General features: G+C 46.6%; 1 protein-coding gene across 1 annotated transcript; it reads right to left on the reverse strand.

Annotated features, from left to right (window-relative positions):
• Window positions 1–808: 808 nt before the first annotated feature.
• Window positions 809–4,927, reverse strand: LOC138681527 (uncharacterized). The gene is made up of 2 exons (XM_069769107.1): window positions 4,358–4,927; window positions 809–4,199 (listed from the first exon to the last, which is right to left on the reverse strand). Exons 1-2 carry the CDS (start codon window positions 4,654–4,656, stop codon window positions 3,320–3,322), a joined length of 1,179 nt encoding a protein of 392 aa, XP_069625208.1. The 5' UTR covers window positions 4,657–4,927; the 3' UTR covers window positions 809–3,319.
• Window positions 4,928–16,700: the final 11,773 nt, after the last annotated feature.

Raw genomic sequence — 16,700 nt, forward strand, 5'->3', positions numbered from 1 at the left:
CAACCAACATAAATTATAAATTAGTAGTGCCAGTAGATACAAGCATTAGGCTGGGTTCACATTGCGCTAGGTGTGTCCGTCTAACGGACTCGTTTTTAAGTAGTAAAAACGCAATGTAACGCACATACTAACGCGCCCATAGACTTGCATTGTCTGACGCATCGTGACGCATCCCTAAATTGGTATGCGTTTGTCACATAACGTTTTTTTTCTGACGGACCTTCAACGCGGCTTGCAGCGTTTTCGGGTCCGGCCAAGCTAACGCACTACTAACGGAAGCGTTCATTCTGCCATAGAAGGCTATGGCAAACGCAGTCAGACGCAAATCATGAAAAATTTCCAAATAGAACCACACGTTTTAATAGCTTTTGAAGGTGGTCACATGTGGTCATGTGACAGGAAATGTGACTTCGGCCATTAAAATATCCCACTCACACAAAGTCTCCTGCACGTGACAGAGTGTTTTGCCGTAGCTAAATTGTAAGTACATTTCTATATATTATATATCTCTGTATACATCATGGGAGTCTGTAATGTCCGTCGGATGTGTGTGTACTAAAAATGTATTGTTTTGTTGCACACAGATGTCGGATACAGATGTCAGCAGCAGCAGCGTGTCTGCGATTTTTTCTTCTGAGTCGGTAGGCTTGCACTTTAAAAAACCATGTTGTGTGAAACTCCATTGTATTGAGCTAGGCATAACAATCCTGTTTATTGTTTTATTGTGAATAGGAGTCTTCTGAGCCCAAGGCTGTTAGACCTCCCCCAAAAAAACACGCAAAAACAACAAAGGTACATAGCACACATGTTGAATTTTTCAGGCATAAATTTATTGATCCAATGAATGTTAACATTATTTAATGTTAAAATATTTTTTTTTACATTTTACATACACAATAGGTTGTGGCACAAGGAGGACAAAAAAGAAAAAAGGTCCCTAGCCGTCTGTCGTCGCCACAACTGCCAGTGGTAAATATAAAATAGAAATATTCTATCCAATATTTACCAACAATCTATCTATTCACTTTCTATCTACTATACCTATAAACTATCTATCAACTATCTATCGCTCCATCTATTTGTCTATCTATATCTATGTATCTATCTATCAATATCTATGTATCTATCTATCTATATCTATCTATCTAAATCTATGTATCTATCTATATATCTATCTATCAATATCTTTGTATCTATCTATCTATCTATCTATATCTATGTATCTATCTATCTATATATCTATCTATCAATATCTATCTATCAATCTATATCTATCTATCTATCTATGTATCTATCTATCTATATATCTATCTATCAATATCTATGTATCTATCTATCTATCTATATATCTATCTATCAATATCTATGTATCTATCTATCTATCTATCAATGTATATCTATCTATCTACATCTATCTATCTATCTATATATCTATATATTGCTATATCTATGTATCTATCTATCTCTGTATATATGAATATGGCCATCCAGTGAAATTGACACTATCAACATAACGTTTTGTGTTTACATAGTCCAAGTCAGCGCCAAAAAAAAAAAGGATTGTCGTTGACGAAGAGCCATTGACTATCCACAATGAGACACTTATTAACCTTGTGGAAGCCAACCCCTCCATATGGGACCAGAGCGACAGCTCCCACCATGACATCGTGAAGAACCGGAAGTTGTGGGATCAAATAATCTGTCACTTTGATCCCCGATACATGGAGAAGTCGACAACCTCAAAGAAAAAAATTGGTAAATATTGGTGACGTAACATCGGAAAATGTTTAAAAAAAAAAAAATTTTCTATCCTATCAACCTATCCACTTGTTGTCTGCTATCTATCTCTCAATTATCAACTATCTGTACACTATATATCTATCTATCTATACACTATTTCTACACTATTTCTTATCTAACAACTATCTATCTACTATTTATATATCAACTATCGTAGCAAACTATGAACAATTTTTCCTATATCTTAACACAATCTACTATTTTTATATATATATTTTTTTTTTTTAAATTTAAAGCCGATGCTGTCCATACCCGTTGGAAGTCCATCCGCGATCGCTTTGTCCGTGACTACCGGAACAGTCAGAATGCACCAAGCGGATCAAGTGGCAAACGGGTGACACCGTATGTGCATTATGACCAACTGCTCTTTCTTCAGAAAACAGTGTCTCAGCGCTCGTAAGTACAAGAAGGTCTGTGTGCGAGACTAAATTGTTTAAAGGAAAATAAGTAATTTTTGTTTTTGGGTTACAGCACGATATGCAGTACCGCTGCTCCTAGACCAGCAGAGGAACTTGAGCCTTCTTCAGTGGAACCAACGCAACCTGAAGATGTGTCTGGCATCACCGAGCCACGATCTGCGGATAGAAGCACTGTTGCTGCAGGTGTGAGTGCCCGGTTGCAATCACAGCGTGGACGCAAGCGAGCATCTCAAAAAGATGAAGCAGATGCAATTATCGTGGATGGACTCCAACGGGTAGAGGACATGTGTCGCAGTGAGCTCAAAGACCTGAGACGAGAAATTACCGAGCTGCAAGCACGCGAGTCTGTCTACTCTGCTAATGAGTGGAAGCTACTTTTATTATCCTATGTGCCTGTAGTACAAAATATCCCGGCACATAGAAACCTTATGTTTCGACAAAGACTTAACGAGCTTGTAGAGGAATTTGTGGGCACCGAGGAACCCGCTCCATCGGGAAGAAGAAGACTGGACATGCCGCCCTACAACCCTCAATATAGAGGCCGGGGTGAAACGAGCGTGGAACCTCAAAGACAATGTAGTAGTCCATCATATAGTTGGGCAGACAATACTCCCGTGCAGTACCAAAGTCTTTAGTACAGTTCACTGTCCACAGCCAGGTGCAATTACCGCGTTGGAATTTTTTTTTTGGGGGGGGGGTTTTGTTGTTAATTTCTATTTTCCTTTTTTTTTTCATCCCTATGGGATATCATATGTTACACCTGTGTACCAACAGTTTGTTGGGAAAATACAAAAACATTTAGTAAACTGTTTCAAATTTCAGATTCTTGTATGACTTTAACTTTAACTTTTTACACGACATAAGGTAACTTTTTACACGACATCAGGTTAAACAACATAACTTTTTACACTACGTAACTTTTTACACGACATCAGGTTAAACAACATAACTTTTTACACTACGTAACTTTTTACACGACATCAGGTTAAACAACATAACTTTTTACACTACGTAACTTTTTACACGACATCAGGTTAAACAACATAACTTTTTACACTACGTAACTTTTTACACGACATCAGGAAGACTTTAAATTATTTTCACACGTGTCTGTCTTGCCATGGAACCTGGCCTTCATGTGTGAAGTAGTGTGCAAATTGATCACGAATCCTCATTATTTGTGATGCAGAACGAACTGTAGTCGATTCAATGCTACTGAGGTTCGACTCACAATCATTGGGGTCTACCAACTGGGGTTCATGTCTCGCCACAAAATTGTGCAGACAGATGCATGCCTTCACAACACGGTCCACATTGTCTGGTTGCAGTTGCATGCAGGTTAGTAAAATCCGCCATTTTAATGTCAAAATCCCAAAGGCACACTCCACATAACGTCTAGCCCGGCTCAAGCGATAATTAAAAATGCGCCTGCTGGAGTCTAGACTACGGCTTGAGTAGGGCTTGAGGAGATTTTGTCCTAGTTGGAAGGCCTCATCACCAACTAAAACATAGGGCAAACTTGGGCCTTCGGTCCCCGGAAGAGGTCGTGATGACGGTATGTTTAAACTTTGGTTGTACAAACATTGGCCCATGTTGGAGTCTCTGAATACTCTGGAATCGTTAGTCCGGCCATAAGCTCCAATATCCACAGCAACAAAACGGTACCTGGCATCCGCAATCGCCATCAATACTATAGAAAAGTATTTCTTATAGTTATAGTAGAGGGAACCACTATGTGCAGGTTTCTGAATCCGAATGTGCTTTCCGTCCACGGCACCAATACAATTGGGGAAATTAGCCACATCCTCGAACTGTTGGGAAATTGCTAGCCACATTTCTGATGTTGGTGTTGGTAGCACAAGTGGTTGCAAGTTGTTCCAAATGGCATCACAAGTTTCCCGAACCAGTTGACAAATTGTTGACTTCCCAAGTCGAAACTGGTAATGCAGTGACGCAAAAGTTTCTCCGGTAGCCAGATATCTGTTGACATTCAAAAACAAAAAAAAAAAAATTAGGATTTTAATGATCATCTAAAGGCTAGTTGACAATATAATATACAATTGCAAAATGAACATTAGGCCACACGATACCGAGATCTAGTCTTTGTCAATAGAATGATAAAAAAAATGTATAATTACCTCACAGTCACTACTAAACGTTGCTCCGCACTGATGCTTTCACGAAAAGTGCTGCGATGATGATGTATCTCATCCTTCACATGTGAGAGCAGAACATCAAAGGTCTCAATGGACATCCGTAGATAGCGTTGGAATTTGAAGGGATGATCCCGAAGCTGCACATACAGGGTGTGAAAGGCACCATATGTACTCCGCAAGAAATTCACTTCGTGGATCCAATATCTCCTTTGCGAACTACGCTTTCTCTGCCGAAGTCGCAACCGCATCAAGCGAAATCTGACGAGCTCAGACACAAACATCTTGCTAGCAGAAGTTCACTCAATGCTTTCAAAATGGAGAATGAGTCTGTGCCCACACCCGACAATGACAAAAGGGAAAAAAAAAAAAAAAAAGAACAACTTTATTGACAGTGACAAACGCAGACAAACGGATACTTCGTAAACGGACATCAAAATGAAAAAACGCGATCACATGCGTTAACGCTAGCGTTACCGTGACGACGAATTTCACATATTTTTGCTCCGTTTCTGTACATGCGTTTAACGCATCCGTTTGACGCCATGTACTTGACGCAATGTGAACCTAGCCTTAAGGCTCATTCAGACATCCATGGATCTTGCAATGCACAGACTGGCCGCAGCTCTCCCAATCCGAGCTAGACTACTTTATATATTTCTATGAAGCTGTCCCGCTCTGGTCGGGAGAGCTGAGGCAAGTCCGTGCATTACCGGTCCATGACAGGATGGATTTACATGGAGTTCTGCATTAGCCCTTAGGGCTGATTCATGGCTCTTCTTACCAAAGTGTCACAGCCTCATCTATAATATAATACTGGGAGCGTCACTTTGTCCCACCACTTTATAGACAGCGCAAATGCCTGCGCAGTCTGGACCCCACAGAGTGACGCAGCCCAGAGGAGATCGCGGTATGCATAAGCACTGAACGCATACAGAGATCTCTGATGGAGAAGCAGGGACGTGCCAGGAGGGTGAGTATGCTATAGTCACCTGTCCCCCGTTCCACTGCTGCGCGCCGCCGTCTTCCTCATCCTCTGCCTGTGACATTCAGGTCAGAGGGCGCGATGACACGATTAGTGCGCGCTGGCGCCGCCCTCTGACTGAACAGTCACAGCCAGAGCACCCAGAAGAAGGAGCGGCGCGGCGTGCTGCGGTGGAACGGGGAACAGGTCAATATAGCAAGTGTCGGGGGCCTGAGCCAGCGGCAGTACCAGCACCTGACTCCCATAGCGTGCCAGTTTCCTCACCTGCTCAGGCCCCCAGCACTCAGCGCCCAGCGACGATAGGTGAGGTTTTTTTTAAATTTTATATTGCAGCATCATACGTGGCATATAATACTATGGAACATCTTATGGGGCCATCAACATTTATGGAGCAGCATTCAGGGCATATACTATGGAGCATCTTATGGGGGCCATCAACCTTTATAGAGCAGCATACTGGGCATATACTATGGAGCATCTTATGGGGGCCATCAACCTTTATGGAGCAGCGTACAGGCCATATGGATGGGAGCAGCACATTACAGAATGGGGGCGCAGGATGGGAGCACTTGACAGAACGGAGGCGCAGGATGGGAAGAGCACATGACACATCGGGGGCACAGGATGGGAGCAGCACATGACAGGATGGGAGCGCAGGATGGGAGCAGCACATGGCAGAACGGGGGCGTAGGATGGAAGCAGCACATGACAGAACGGAGGCGCAGGATGGGAGGAGCACATGACACATCGGGGGCACAGGATGGGAGCAGCACATGACAGGATGGGAGTGCAGGATGGGAGCAGCACTTGGCAGAACAGGGGCGTAGGATGGAAGCAGCACATGACAGAACGGAGGCGCAGGATGGGAGCAGCACATGGCAGAACGGGGGCACAGGATGGAAGCAGCACATGACAGAATGGGGCACAGGATGGAAGCAGCACATGACAGCATGGGGCGCAGGATGGGAGCAGCAAATAAAAACGGGGGCGCAGGATGGGAGCAGCACATGACAGAATGGGGGCGCAGGATGGGAGCGACACATTACACAATGGCGGCACAGGATTGGGGCGCAGAACGGGATAAGCACATGACAGAACGGCGGCACAGGATGGGAGCAGCACATGACAGAACGGGGTGCAGGATGGGAGCAGCACATGAAAACAGGGGTGCAGGATAGGAGCAGCATATTACACAATGGAGGCGCAGGATCGGAGCACATGACAGGATTGGGGCACAGGATGGGAGCAGCACATGACAGAACGGTCACAGGAACAGAGGGGTTGCGGGCACCACATATATATATATATACAACAGGGATCAACCATGTGCATATAACATGGTACACAAAACAAACAAGAAAAAAGATATGCACACTAATGGGATCAACCATCAATAATAGATTTTATTTAACATAACACTTCAAAGAGGCAAAACAAGATACACAATTAAAAACATTGAAAAGCCAAATGGCCGGGTAGACCGAACCTAATCCCCCCAGGGAAAACACACAGGTGGAAAATGGACTAATGGCAATACATGAGGTAGTGTATACAAAGCACATAAAATAATTCAATTGGGTGTGAAACAAATTTACACACACAGATGGCTAAATATTAAACATAGCTACACTATGCTGCCAGCTGACCCCAAGTAAATACCATAAGCCGATGTGTGTACTGGTAACCCATAATTCAAGGGCAGGAATAAAGAAAATGCAGCATTCAATACCTTTGTTTGTATACAATATAGCGCACCTAAATCCTGCCAAAACCAATACCAATGCACTACCAAATAAATAACCCAATAATTATGTTCACCCTAACCGGTGTGCAGTGTTATCCAAACAGAAGGAGAAGCGTGACAATAACTCCATTAAAAGTCCACAAGCAGTCGGTACACATTAGCCATGAGCAATTGAAAGTGCATTGACGGGTTACCAATTGTAGTCCATGGGGGTACCGGGGCCCAATTGGGCTGGCCATTTGGCTTTTAAATGTTTTTAATTGTGTGCCTTGTTTCGGCTCTTTGAAGTGTTATGTTAAACAAAATCTATTATTGATGGTTGATCCCATTAGTGTGCATATCTTTTTTCTTGTTTGTTTACATGACAGAATGGGGCACAGGATGGGAGCAGCACATGAAAATGGGGGTGCAGGATGGGAGCAGCACATGACAGAAAGGGGGCGCAGTATGGGAGCAGCACATTACAGAATGGGGCAGAGGATGGGAACAGCACATGACAGAATGGGGGTGCAGGATGGGAGCAGCACATGACAGGAGTGGGGCCGCAGAATGGGAGCAGCACATGACAGAATGGGGCGCAGGATGGGAGCAGCACATGACAGGATGGGGCGCAGGATGTGCCTTAGTGTGCAGATCTTTTTTCTTGTTTGCTTACATGACAGAACGGGGCACGGGATGGGAGCAGCACATGACAGAATGGGGCGCAGGATGGGAGCAGCACATGACAGAATGGGGGCGCAGGATGGAAGCAGCACATGACAGAATGGGGCACAGGATGGGAGCAGCACATGACAGAATGGGGCACAGGATGAGAGCAGCACATGACAGGATGGGAACAGCACATGACAGGATGGGGCGCAGGATGTGCATTAGTGTGCAAATTTTTTTTCTTGTTTGCTTACATGACAGAATGGGGCGCAGGATGGGAACAGCACATGACAGAATAGGGCGCAGGATGGGAACAGCACATGACAGAATGGGGGCGAAGGATGGGAGCAGCACATGACAGAATGGGGCGCACGATGAGAGCAGCACATGACAGGATGGGAGCAGCACATGACAGGATGGGGCGCAGGATGTGCATTAGTGTGCACATCTTTTTTCTTGTTTGCTTACATGACAGAACGGGGCGCAGGATGGGAGCAGCACATGAAAACGGGGGCGCAGGATGGGAGCAGCATATGACAGGATGGGGCGCAGGATGAGAGCAGCACATAACAGGATAGGGAGCAGGATGGGAGCAGCACATGACCGGATGGGAGCAGCACATGACAGGATGGGGCGCTGGATGAGAGCAGCACATGACAGGATGGGGGCGCAGGATGGGGAGCAGCACATGACAGAATGGGGGTGCAGGATGAGGAGCACCACATGACAGGATGGGAGCAGCACATGACAGGATTGGGTGCAGGATGAGAGCAGGACATGACAGGATGGAGGCGCAGGATGGGAGCAGCACATGACAGGATAGGGGCACAGGATGGGAGCAGCACATAACAGGATGGGGCGCAGAAAGAGAGCAGCACATGACAGGATGGGGCAGCACATGACAGGATGGGGCGCAGGATCAGAGCAGCACATGACAGGATGGGGGCGCAGGATGGGAGCAGCACATACCAGAATGGGGGTGCAGGATGGAAGCAGCAAATGACAGCATGGGGGTGCAGGACAGGAGCACTACATGACAGGATGGGGGCACAGGATGGGAGCAGCACATGAAAACGGGCGCAGGCTGGGAGCAGCACATGACAGAATGGGGGCGCAGGATGTGAGCAGCACATGACAGAACTGGGGTGCAGGATGGGAGCACCACGTGACACAATGGTGGCGCAGGATGGGACAGCACGACAGCATGGGGGTGCAGGATGGGAGCACCACATGATGGAATGGGGGTGCAGGATGGGAGCAGCACATGACAGCATGGGGGTGCAGGAGGGGAGCACCACATGACAAGATGTGGTGCAGGATGGGAGCACATGACAGGATGAGGGCTCAGGAAGAGAGTAGCACATGACAAGATGAGGGCTCAGGAAGAGAGTAACACATGGCAGGGTGAAAGCAGCACATGACAGGATGGGGGCACAGGATGAGAGCAGCACATGACAGGATGGGGATTCAGGATGGGAGCAGCACATGACAGCATGGGGGTGCAGGACGAGGAGCACCACATGACAGGACGGGGCGCAGGATGGGAGCAGCACATGACAGAATGGGGGTGCAGGATGAGGAGCACCACATGACAGGATGGCGGCGCAGGATGGGAGCACATGACAGGATGAGGGCTCAGGAAGAGAGTTACACATGACAAGCTGGGGGCTGCACATGACAGGATGGGGCGCAAGATGGTAGCAGCACATGACAAGATTAGGGCGCAGGATGGAAACACAACATACCAGGATGGAGACCATATACCAATATAAATGCTCGCCACCTGGGCATAGAACACGTTCAATAGCTAGTAGATATATATGAAGCTGTGATGCTCTGGTTGAGAGACCTGCTGCTAGTCAGTGCATTGAGGTCTATGCTCAGACAGATTTGCATGGACATCTAGAGCATTAGCATTATTAGACCTTGTGAAGGATGGCAGGCAGAATCTCACCACTGCCACTACATGTAAAAGATGACACTGGAGACGAGATTGCACAGAATCCCACTGCTGCCAACACATGTGAAGGATGGCACTGGAGAGATCACGCAGAATCCCACCACTACCACCACATTTGAGGAACCTGTAACACCCCAGGAATTTGGTTGTTACAGTTTTATTGTCTTTCTCACGGGGAGGGTGATGCCATACCTGGAAACAACAAGGATCCCTTTAACAGGTAACACGTACACACAACACTGTTCTGACTCCAGGCCAGAAGGTGGAGCACTAGACCCGGTTTGAGGGTAGCTTCCCTATATATTCTGGCTAGAGGAGGAGGTAGAGAGAGTCTGTGAGGAGATCTGGAGCTGAGCAAACATGCGGCTCTGCAGCTCCAGACAGGAGAGTCAGGCAGTCTGTAGGAGACAGTTAAGGGAGAAAGAGCATAGGAGAAGAGAGAAACTGGAGTGGAGCTGCGAGTGAGCTCCCTTCAGGATCAAGCGCAAGAAACCGGAGGCTGGAATTCTGAGGTTGTGGGGGTAACTGTATGCCCCACAGTAGAAACCGGTGGGCAGGTGATTCCATGTCTCCTGGCCACCATTACACCCGAAGGCACAGCAGCAGATTAGAGCCCGGAGTCACCACAAGAGAGGGACACTGTTATGTTTGCTAATGACAGGTGTTATGAAGGCAATCCAGAAACACAGTGTGCTTAGCGATCAGAGCGCACACAGTGATCTGACAAATACCCAAAAATACAAGAACGAGCTCTGAGACGTGGAAATTCTGTAGACTGCACACCTGATCCTATCCTAAACACAACTAAAAGCGGCTGTGGATTGCGCCTAACAACTACCTAGGCAACTCGGCACAGCCTAAGAAACTAGCTAGCCTGAAGATAGAAAAATAGGCCTGACTTGCCCCAGAGAAATTCCCCAAAGGAAAAGGCAGCCCCCCACATATAATGACTGTGAGTAAGATGAAAAGACAAAACGTAGGGATGAAATAGATTCAGCAAAGTGGGGCCCGATATTCTAGGACAGAGCGAGGACAGTAAAGCGAACTTTGCAGTCTACAAAAAACCCTAAAGCAAAACCACGCAAAGGGGGCAAAAAAAACCCCACCGTGCCGAACTAACGGCACGGCGGTACACCCTTTGCGCCTCAGAGCTTCCAGCAAAACAAAAGACAAGCTGGACAGAAAAAAAGCAACAAAAAAGCAAAAAGCACTTAGCTATACAGAGCAGCAGGTCACAGGAACAATCAGGAGAAGCTCAGATCCAACACTGAAACATTGACAAGGAGCAAGGATAGCAGCATCAGGCGGAGTTAAGTAATGAAGCAGTTAACGAGCTCACCAGAACACCTGAGGGAGGAAGCTCAGAAGCTGCAGTACCACTTGTGACCACAGGAGTGAATTCAGCCACAGAATTCACAACAGTACCCCCCCCTTGAGGAGGGGTCACCGAACCCTCACCAGAGCCCCCAGGCCGACCAGGATGAGCCGCATGAAAGGCACGAACAAGATCGGAAGCATGAACATCAGAGGCAAAAACCCAGGAATTATCTTCCTGAGCATAACTCTTCCATTTAACCAGATACTGGAGTTTCCGTCTAGAAACACGAGAATCCAAAATCTTCTCCACAATATACTCCAATTCCCCCTCCACCAAAACCGGGGCAGGAGGCTCAACAGATGGAACCCAGAATTGCAAAAAAATGGAGAAACCAAGGTAGCCGAGCTGGCCCGATTATTAAGGGCGAACTCAGCCAACGGCAAAAAGGACACCCAATCATCCTGGTCTGCAGAAACAAAACATCTCAGATATGTTTCCAAGGTCTGATTGGTTCGTTCGGTCTGGCCATTAGTCTGAGGATGGAAAGCCGAGGAAAAGGATAGGTCAATGCCCATCCTACCACAAAAGGCTCGCCAAAACCTTGAAACAAACTGGGAACCTCTGTCAGAAACAATATTCTCAGGAATGCCATGCAACCGAACCACATGCTGAAAGAACAAAGGTACCAAATCAGAGGAGGAAGGCAATTTAGCCAAGGGCACCAGATGGACCATTTTAGAAAAGCGATCACAGACCACCCAAATGACTGACATCTTTTGAGAAACGGGAAGGTCAGAAATGAAATCCATCGAAATATGTGTCCAAGGCCTCTTTGGGACCGGCAAGGGCAAAAGCAACCCACTGGCACGAGAACAGCAGGGCTTAGCCCTAGCACAAATCCCACAGGACTGCACAAAAGTACGTACATCCCGTGACAGAGATGGCCACCAGAAGGATCTAGCCACTAACTCTCTGGTACCAAAGATTCCAGGATGACCAGCCAACACCGAACAATGAAGTTCAGAGATAAGTTTATTAGTCCACCTATCAGGGACGAACAGTTTCTCTGCTGGACAACGATCAGGTTTATTCGCCTGAAATTTTTGCAACACCCGCCGCAAATCAGGGGAGATGGCAGACACAATGACTCCTTCCTTGAGGATACCCGCTGGCTCAGATAAACCCGGAGAGTCGGGCACAAAACTCCTAGACAGAGCATCCGCCTTCACATTTTTAGAGCCCGGAAGGTACGAAATCACAAAGTCGAAGCGGGCAAAAAATAACGACCAACGGGCCTGTCTAGGATTCAAGCGCTTGGCAGACTCGAGATAAGTCAAGTTCTTATGATCAGTCAATACCACCACGCGATGCTTAGCTCCTTCAAGCCAATGACGCCACTCCTCGAATGCCCACTTCATGGCCAGCAACTCTCGATTGCCCACATCATAATTACGCTCAGCGGGCGAAAACTTCCTGGAAAAGAAAGCACATGGTTTCATCACTGAGCAATCAGAACCTCTCTGTGACAAAACCGCCCCTGCTCCAATCTCAGAAGCATCAACCTCGACCTGGAACGGAAGAGAAACATCTGGCTGACACAACACAGGGGCAGAACAAAAACGACGCTTCAACTCCTGAAAAGCTTCCACAGCAGCAGAAGACCAATTAACCAAATCAGCACCCTTCTTGGTCAAATCGGTCAATGGTTTGGCAATGCTAGAAAAATTACAGATGAAGCGACGATAAAAATTAGCAAAGCCCAGGAACTTTTGCAGACTTTTCAGAGATGTCGGCTGAATCCAATCCTGGATGGCTTGGACCTTAACTGGATCCATCTCGATAGTAGAAGGGGTAAAGATGAACCCCAAAAATGAAACTTTCTGCACACCGAAGAGACACTTTGATCCCTTCACAAACAAAGAGTTAGCACGCAGGACCTGAAAAACCATTCTGACCTGCTTCACATGAGACTCCCAATCATCTGAGAAGATCAAAATGTCATCCAAGTAAACAATCAGGAATTTATCCAGATACTCACGGAAGATGTCATGCATAAAAGACTGAAACACAGATGGAGCATTGGCAAGTCCGAACGGCATCACTAGATACTCAAAATGACCCTCGGGCGTATTGAATGCAGTTTTCCATTCATCTCCTTGCCTGATTCTCACCAGATTATACGCACCACGAAGATCTATCTTAGTGAACCAACTAGCCCCCTTAATCCGAGCAAACAAGTCAGATAACAATGGCAAGGGATACTGAAATTTAACAGTGATCTTATTAAGAAGGCGGTAATCAATACACGGTCTCAGCGAACCATCCTTCTTGGCTACAAAGAAGAACCCTGCTCCCAGTGGTGATGACGATGGGCGAATATGTCCCTTCTCCAGGGATTCCTTCACATAACTGCGCATAGCGGCGTGTTCGGGCACGGATAAATTAAATAATCGACCTTTAGGGAATTTACTACCAGGAATCAAATTGATAGCACAATCACAATCCCTATGCGGAGGTAGAGCATCGGACTTGGGCTCTTCAAATACATCCTGATAATCAGACAAGAACTCTGGGACCTCAGAAGGGGTGGATGACGAAATCGACAAAAATGGAACATCACCATGTACCCCCTGACAACCCCAGCTGGATACCGACATGGAATTCCAATCCAATACTGGATTATGGGTTTGTAGCCATGGCAACCCCAACACGACCACATCATGCAGATTATGCAACACCAGAAAGCGAATAACTTCCTGATGTGCAGGAGCCATGCACATGGTCAGCTGGGCCCAGTATTGAGGTTTATTCTTGGCCAAAGGTGTAGCATCAATTCCTCTCAATGGAATAGGACACCGCAAAGGCTCCAAGAAAAACCCACAACGTTTAGCATAATCCAAATCCATCAGATTCAGGGCAGCGCCCGAATCCACAAACGCCATGACAGAAAACGACGACAAAGAGCATATCAAGGTAATGGACAGAAGGAATTTGGACTGTACAGTACCAATGACGGCAGACCTAGCGGACCGCTTAGTGCGCTTAGGACAATCAGAAATAGCATGAGTGGAATCACCACAGTAGAAACACAGACCATTCAGACGTCTGTATTCCTGCCGTTCAACTCTAGTCATAGTCCTATCGCACTGCATAGGCTCAGGTTTAATCTTAGACAATACCGCCAAATGGTGCACAGATTTACGCTCGCGCAAGCGTCGACCGATCTGAATGGCCAAAGACAAAGACTCATTCAAACCAGTAGGCATAGGAAATCCCACCATGACATCCTTAAGAGCCTCAGAGAGACCCTTTCTGAACAAAGCTGCCAGCACAGATTCATTCCACTGAGTGAGTACTGACCATTTCCTAAATTTCTGACAATATACTTCTATATCATCCTGACCCTGGCACAAAGCCAGCAAATTTTTCTCAGCCTGATCCACTGAATTAGGCTCATCGTACAGCAATCCGAGCGCCAGGAAAAACGCATCGACACTACTCAATGCAGGGTCTCCTGGCGCAAGAGAAAATGCCCAGTCTTGAGGGTCGCCGCGAAAAAAAAAAAAAAAAATGATGTCAGAACTTTTTCTTTCCCTCTATTGAGAATCATTAGTTGGGCTCCTTGTACTGTTATGTTTGCTAATGACAGGTGTTATGAAGGCAATCCAGAAACACAGTGTGCTTAGCGATCAGAGCGCACACAGTGATCTGACAAATACCCAAAAATACAAGAACGAGCTCTGAGACGTGGAAACTCTGTAGACTGCACACCTGATCCTATCCTAAACACAACTAAAAGCGGCTGTGGATTGCGCCTAACAACTACCTAGGCAACTCGGCACAGCCTAAGAAACTAGCTAGCCTGAAGATAGAAAAATAGGCCTGACTTGCCCCAGAGAAATTCCCCAAAGGAAAAGGCAGCCCCCCACATATAATGACTGTGAGTAAGATGAAAAGACAAAACGTAGGGATGAAATAGATTCAGCAAAGTGGGGCCCGATATTCTAGGACAGAGTGAGGACAGTAAAGCAAACTTTGCAGTCTACAAAAAACCCTAAAGCAAAACCACGCAAAGGGGGCAAAAAAAAACCCACCGTGCCGAACTAACGGCACGGCGGTACACCCTTTGCGTCTCAGAGCTTCCAGCAAAACAAAAGACAAGCTGGACAGAAAAAAAGCAACAAAAAAGCAAAAAGCACTTAGCTATACAGAGCAGCAGGTCACAGGAACAATCAGGAGAAGCTCAGATCCAACACTGAAACATTGACAAGGAGCAAGGATAGCAGCATCAGGCGGAGTTAAGTAATGAAGCAGTTAACGAGCTCACCAGAACACCTGAGGGAGGAAGCTCAGAAGCTGCAGTACCACTTGTGACCACAGGAGTGAATTCAGCCACAGAATTCACAACAGGACACCTGTAAAAAGGCTTGAGTTGCTTGCCATGAGGGTAGTGTCCACCTAAAAGGACCTTGTACAAAGCCTCAGGCAGCAAGTGACCGAGAACACAGCGCAGTAAGGAAGGCTTCCAACCCCACCTGGCTAGGGGGATTCCGAATAGCTTCCAGGTTGCCTGGATTCCAAAGACCACCTGTAACCTGTACCTGAACTGCATCAGTAAAAGGTAAAGAGAATGAAACCATGTATCCTCTAATTCTTTCCTGCACTTCACTATCTATCAACCTTTCCGACTACACTGGGAGCCCTGGGGGGCAAACTCTACCTGTGGGGAGCTATACCATCTAAGCTGCAAAACCATCAGCCCCAGAGGACCCCTTTAACCCCTTTCTGCCATTAGACGTACTATTGCGTCCATGTGGGGTGGGCTTTACTTCCCAAGGACGCAATAGTACGTCATATGCGATCGGCAGCGCTCACGGGGGGAGCGCCGCCGATCGCGGCCGGGTGTCAGCTGTTTATCGCAGCTGACATCCGGCACTATGTGCCAGGAGCGGTCACGGACCGCCCCCGGCACATTAACCCCCGGCACACCGCGATCAAAGATGATCGCGATGTGCCGGCAGTACAGGGAAGCACCGCGCAGGGAGGGGGCTCCCTGCGGGCTTCCCTGAGCCCCCCGCAGCAACGCGATGTGATCGCGTTGCTGCGAGGGTCTCACCTCCCTCCCTGCTCCCTCCAGCCCCGGATCCAAGATGGCCGCGGATCCGGGTCCTGCAGGGAGGGAGGTGGCTTCACAGAGCCTGCTCAGAGCAGGCACTGTGAAGCAGCCTGCACTCCTATCAGATCAGTGATCTGACAGAGTGCTGTGCAAACTGTCAGATCACTGATCTGTGATGTCCCCCCCTGGGACAAAGTAAAAAAGTTAAAAAAAAAATTTCAAATGTGTAAAAAAAAATAAAAAAAAATATTCCAAAATAATGAAAAAAAAAATAAAAATATTATTCCCATAAATACATTTCTTTATCTAAATAAAAAAAACAAAACAATAAAAGTACACATATTTAGTATCGCCGCATCCGTAACGGCCCGACCTATAAAACTGGCTCACTAGTTAACCCCTTCAGTAAACACCGTAAGAAAAAAAAAAAAAAAACGAGGCAAAAAACAACGCTTGATAATCATACTGCCGAACAAAAAGTGGAATAACACGCGATCAAAAAGACAGATATAACTAACCATGGTACCGCTGAAAACGTCATCTTGTCCCGCAAAAAA

Source organism: Ranitomeya imitator, chromosome 5, assembly GCF_032444005.1.
Source record: "Ranitomeya imitator isolate aRanImi1 chromosome 5, aRanImi1.pri, whole genome shotgun sequence".
NCBI lineage: Eukaryota > Metazoa > Chordata > Amphibia > Anura > Dendrobatidae > Ranitomeya > Ranitomeya imitator.

Coding starts and splice junctions, on each gene's coding strand:
- LOC138681527 (XM_069769107.1), bottom strand. CDS start 4,656: ATGTTTGTGTCTGAGCTCGTCAGATTTCGCTTGATGCGGTTGCGACTT. Junction 4,200..4,357: donor CGTTTAGTAGTGACTGTGAG/GTAATTATACAT, acceptor GAATGTCAACAG/ATATCTGGCTACCGGAGAAA.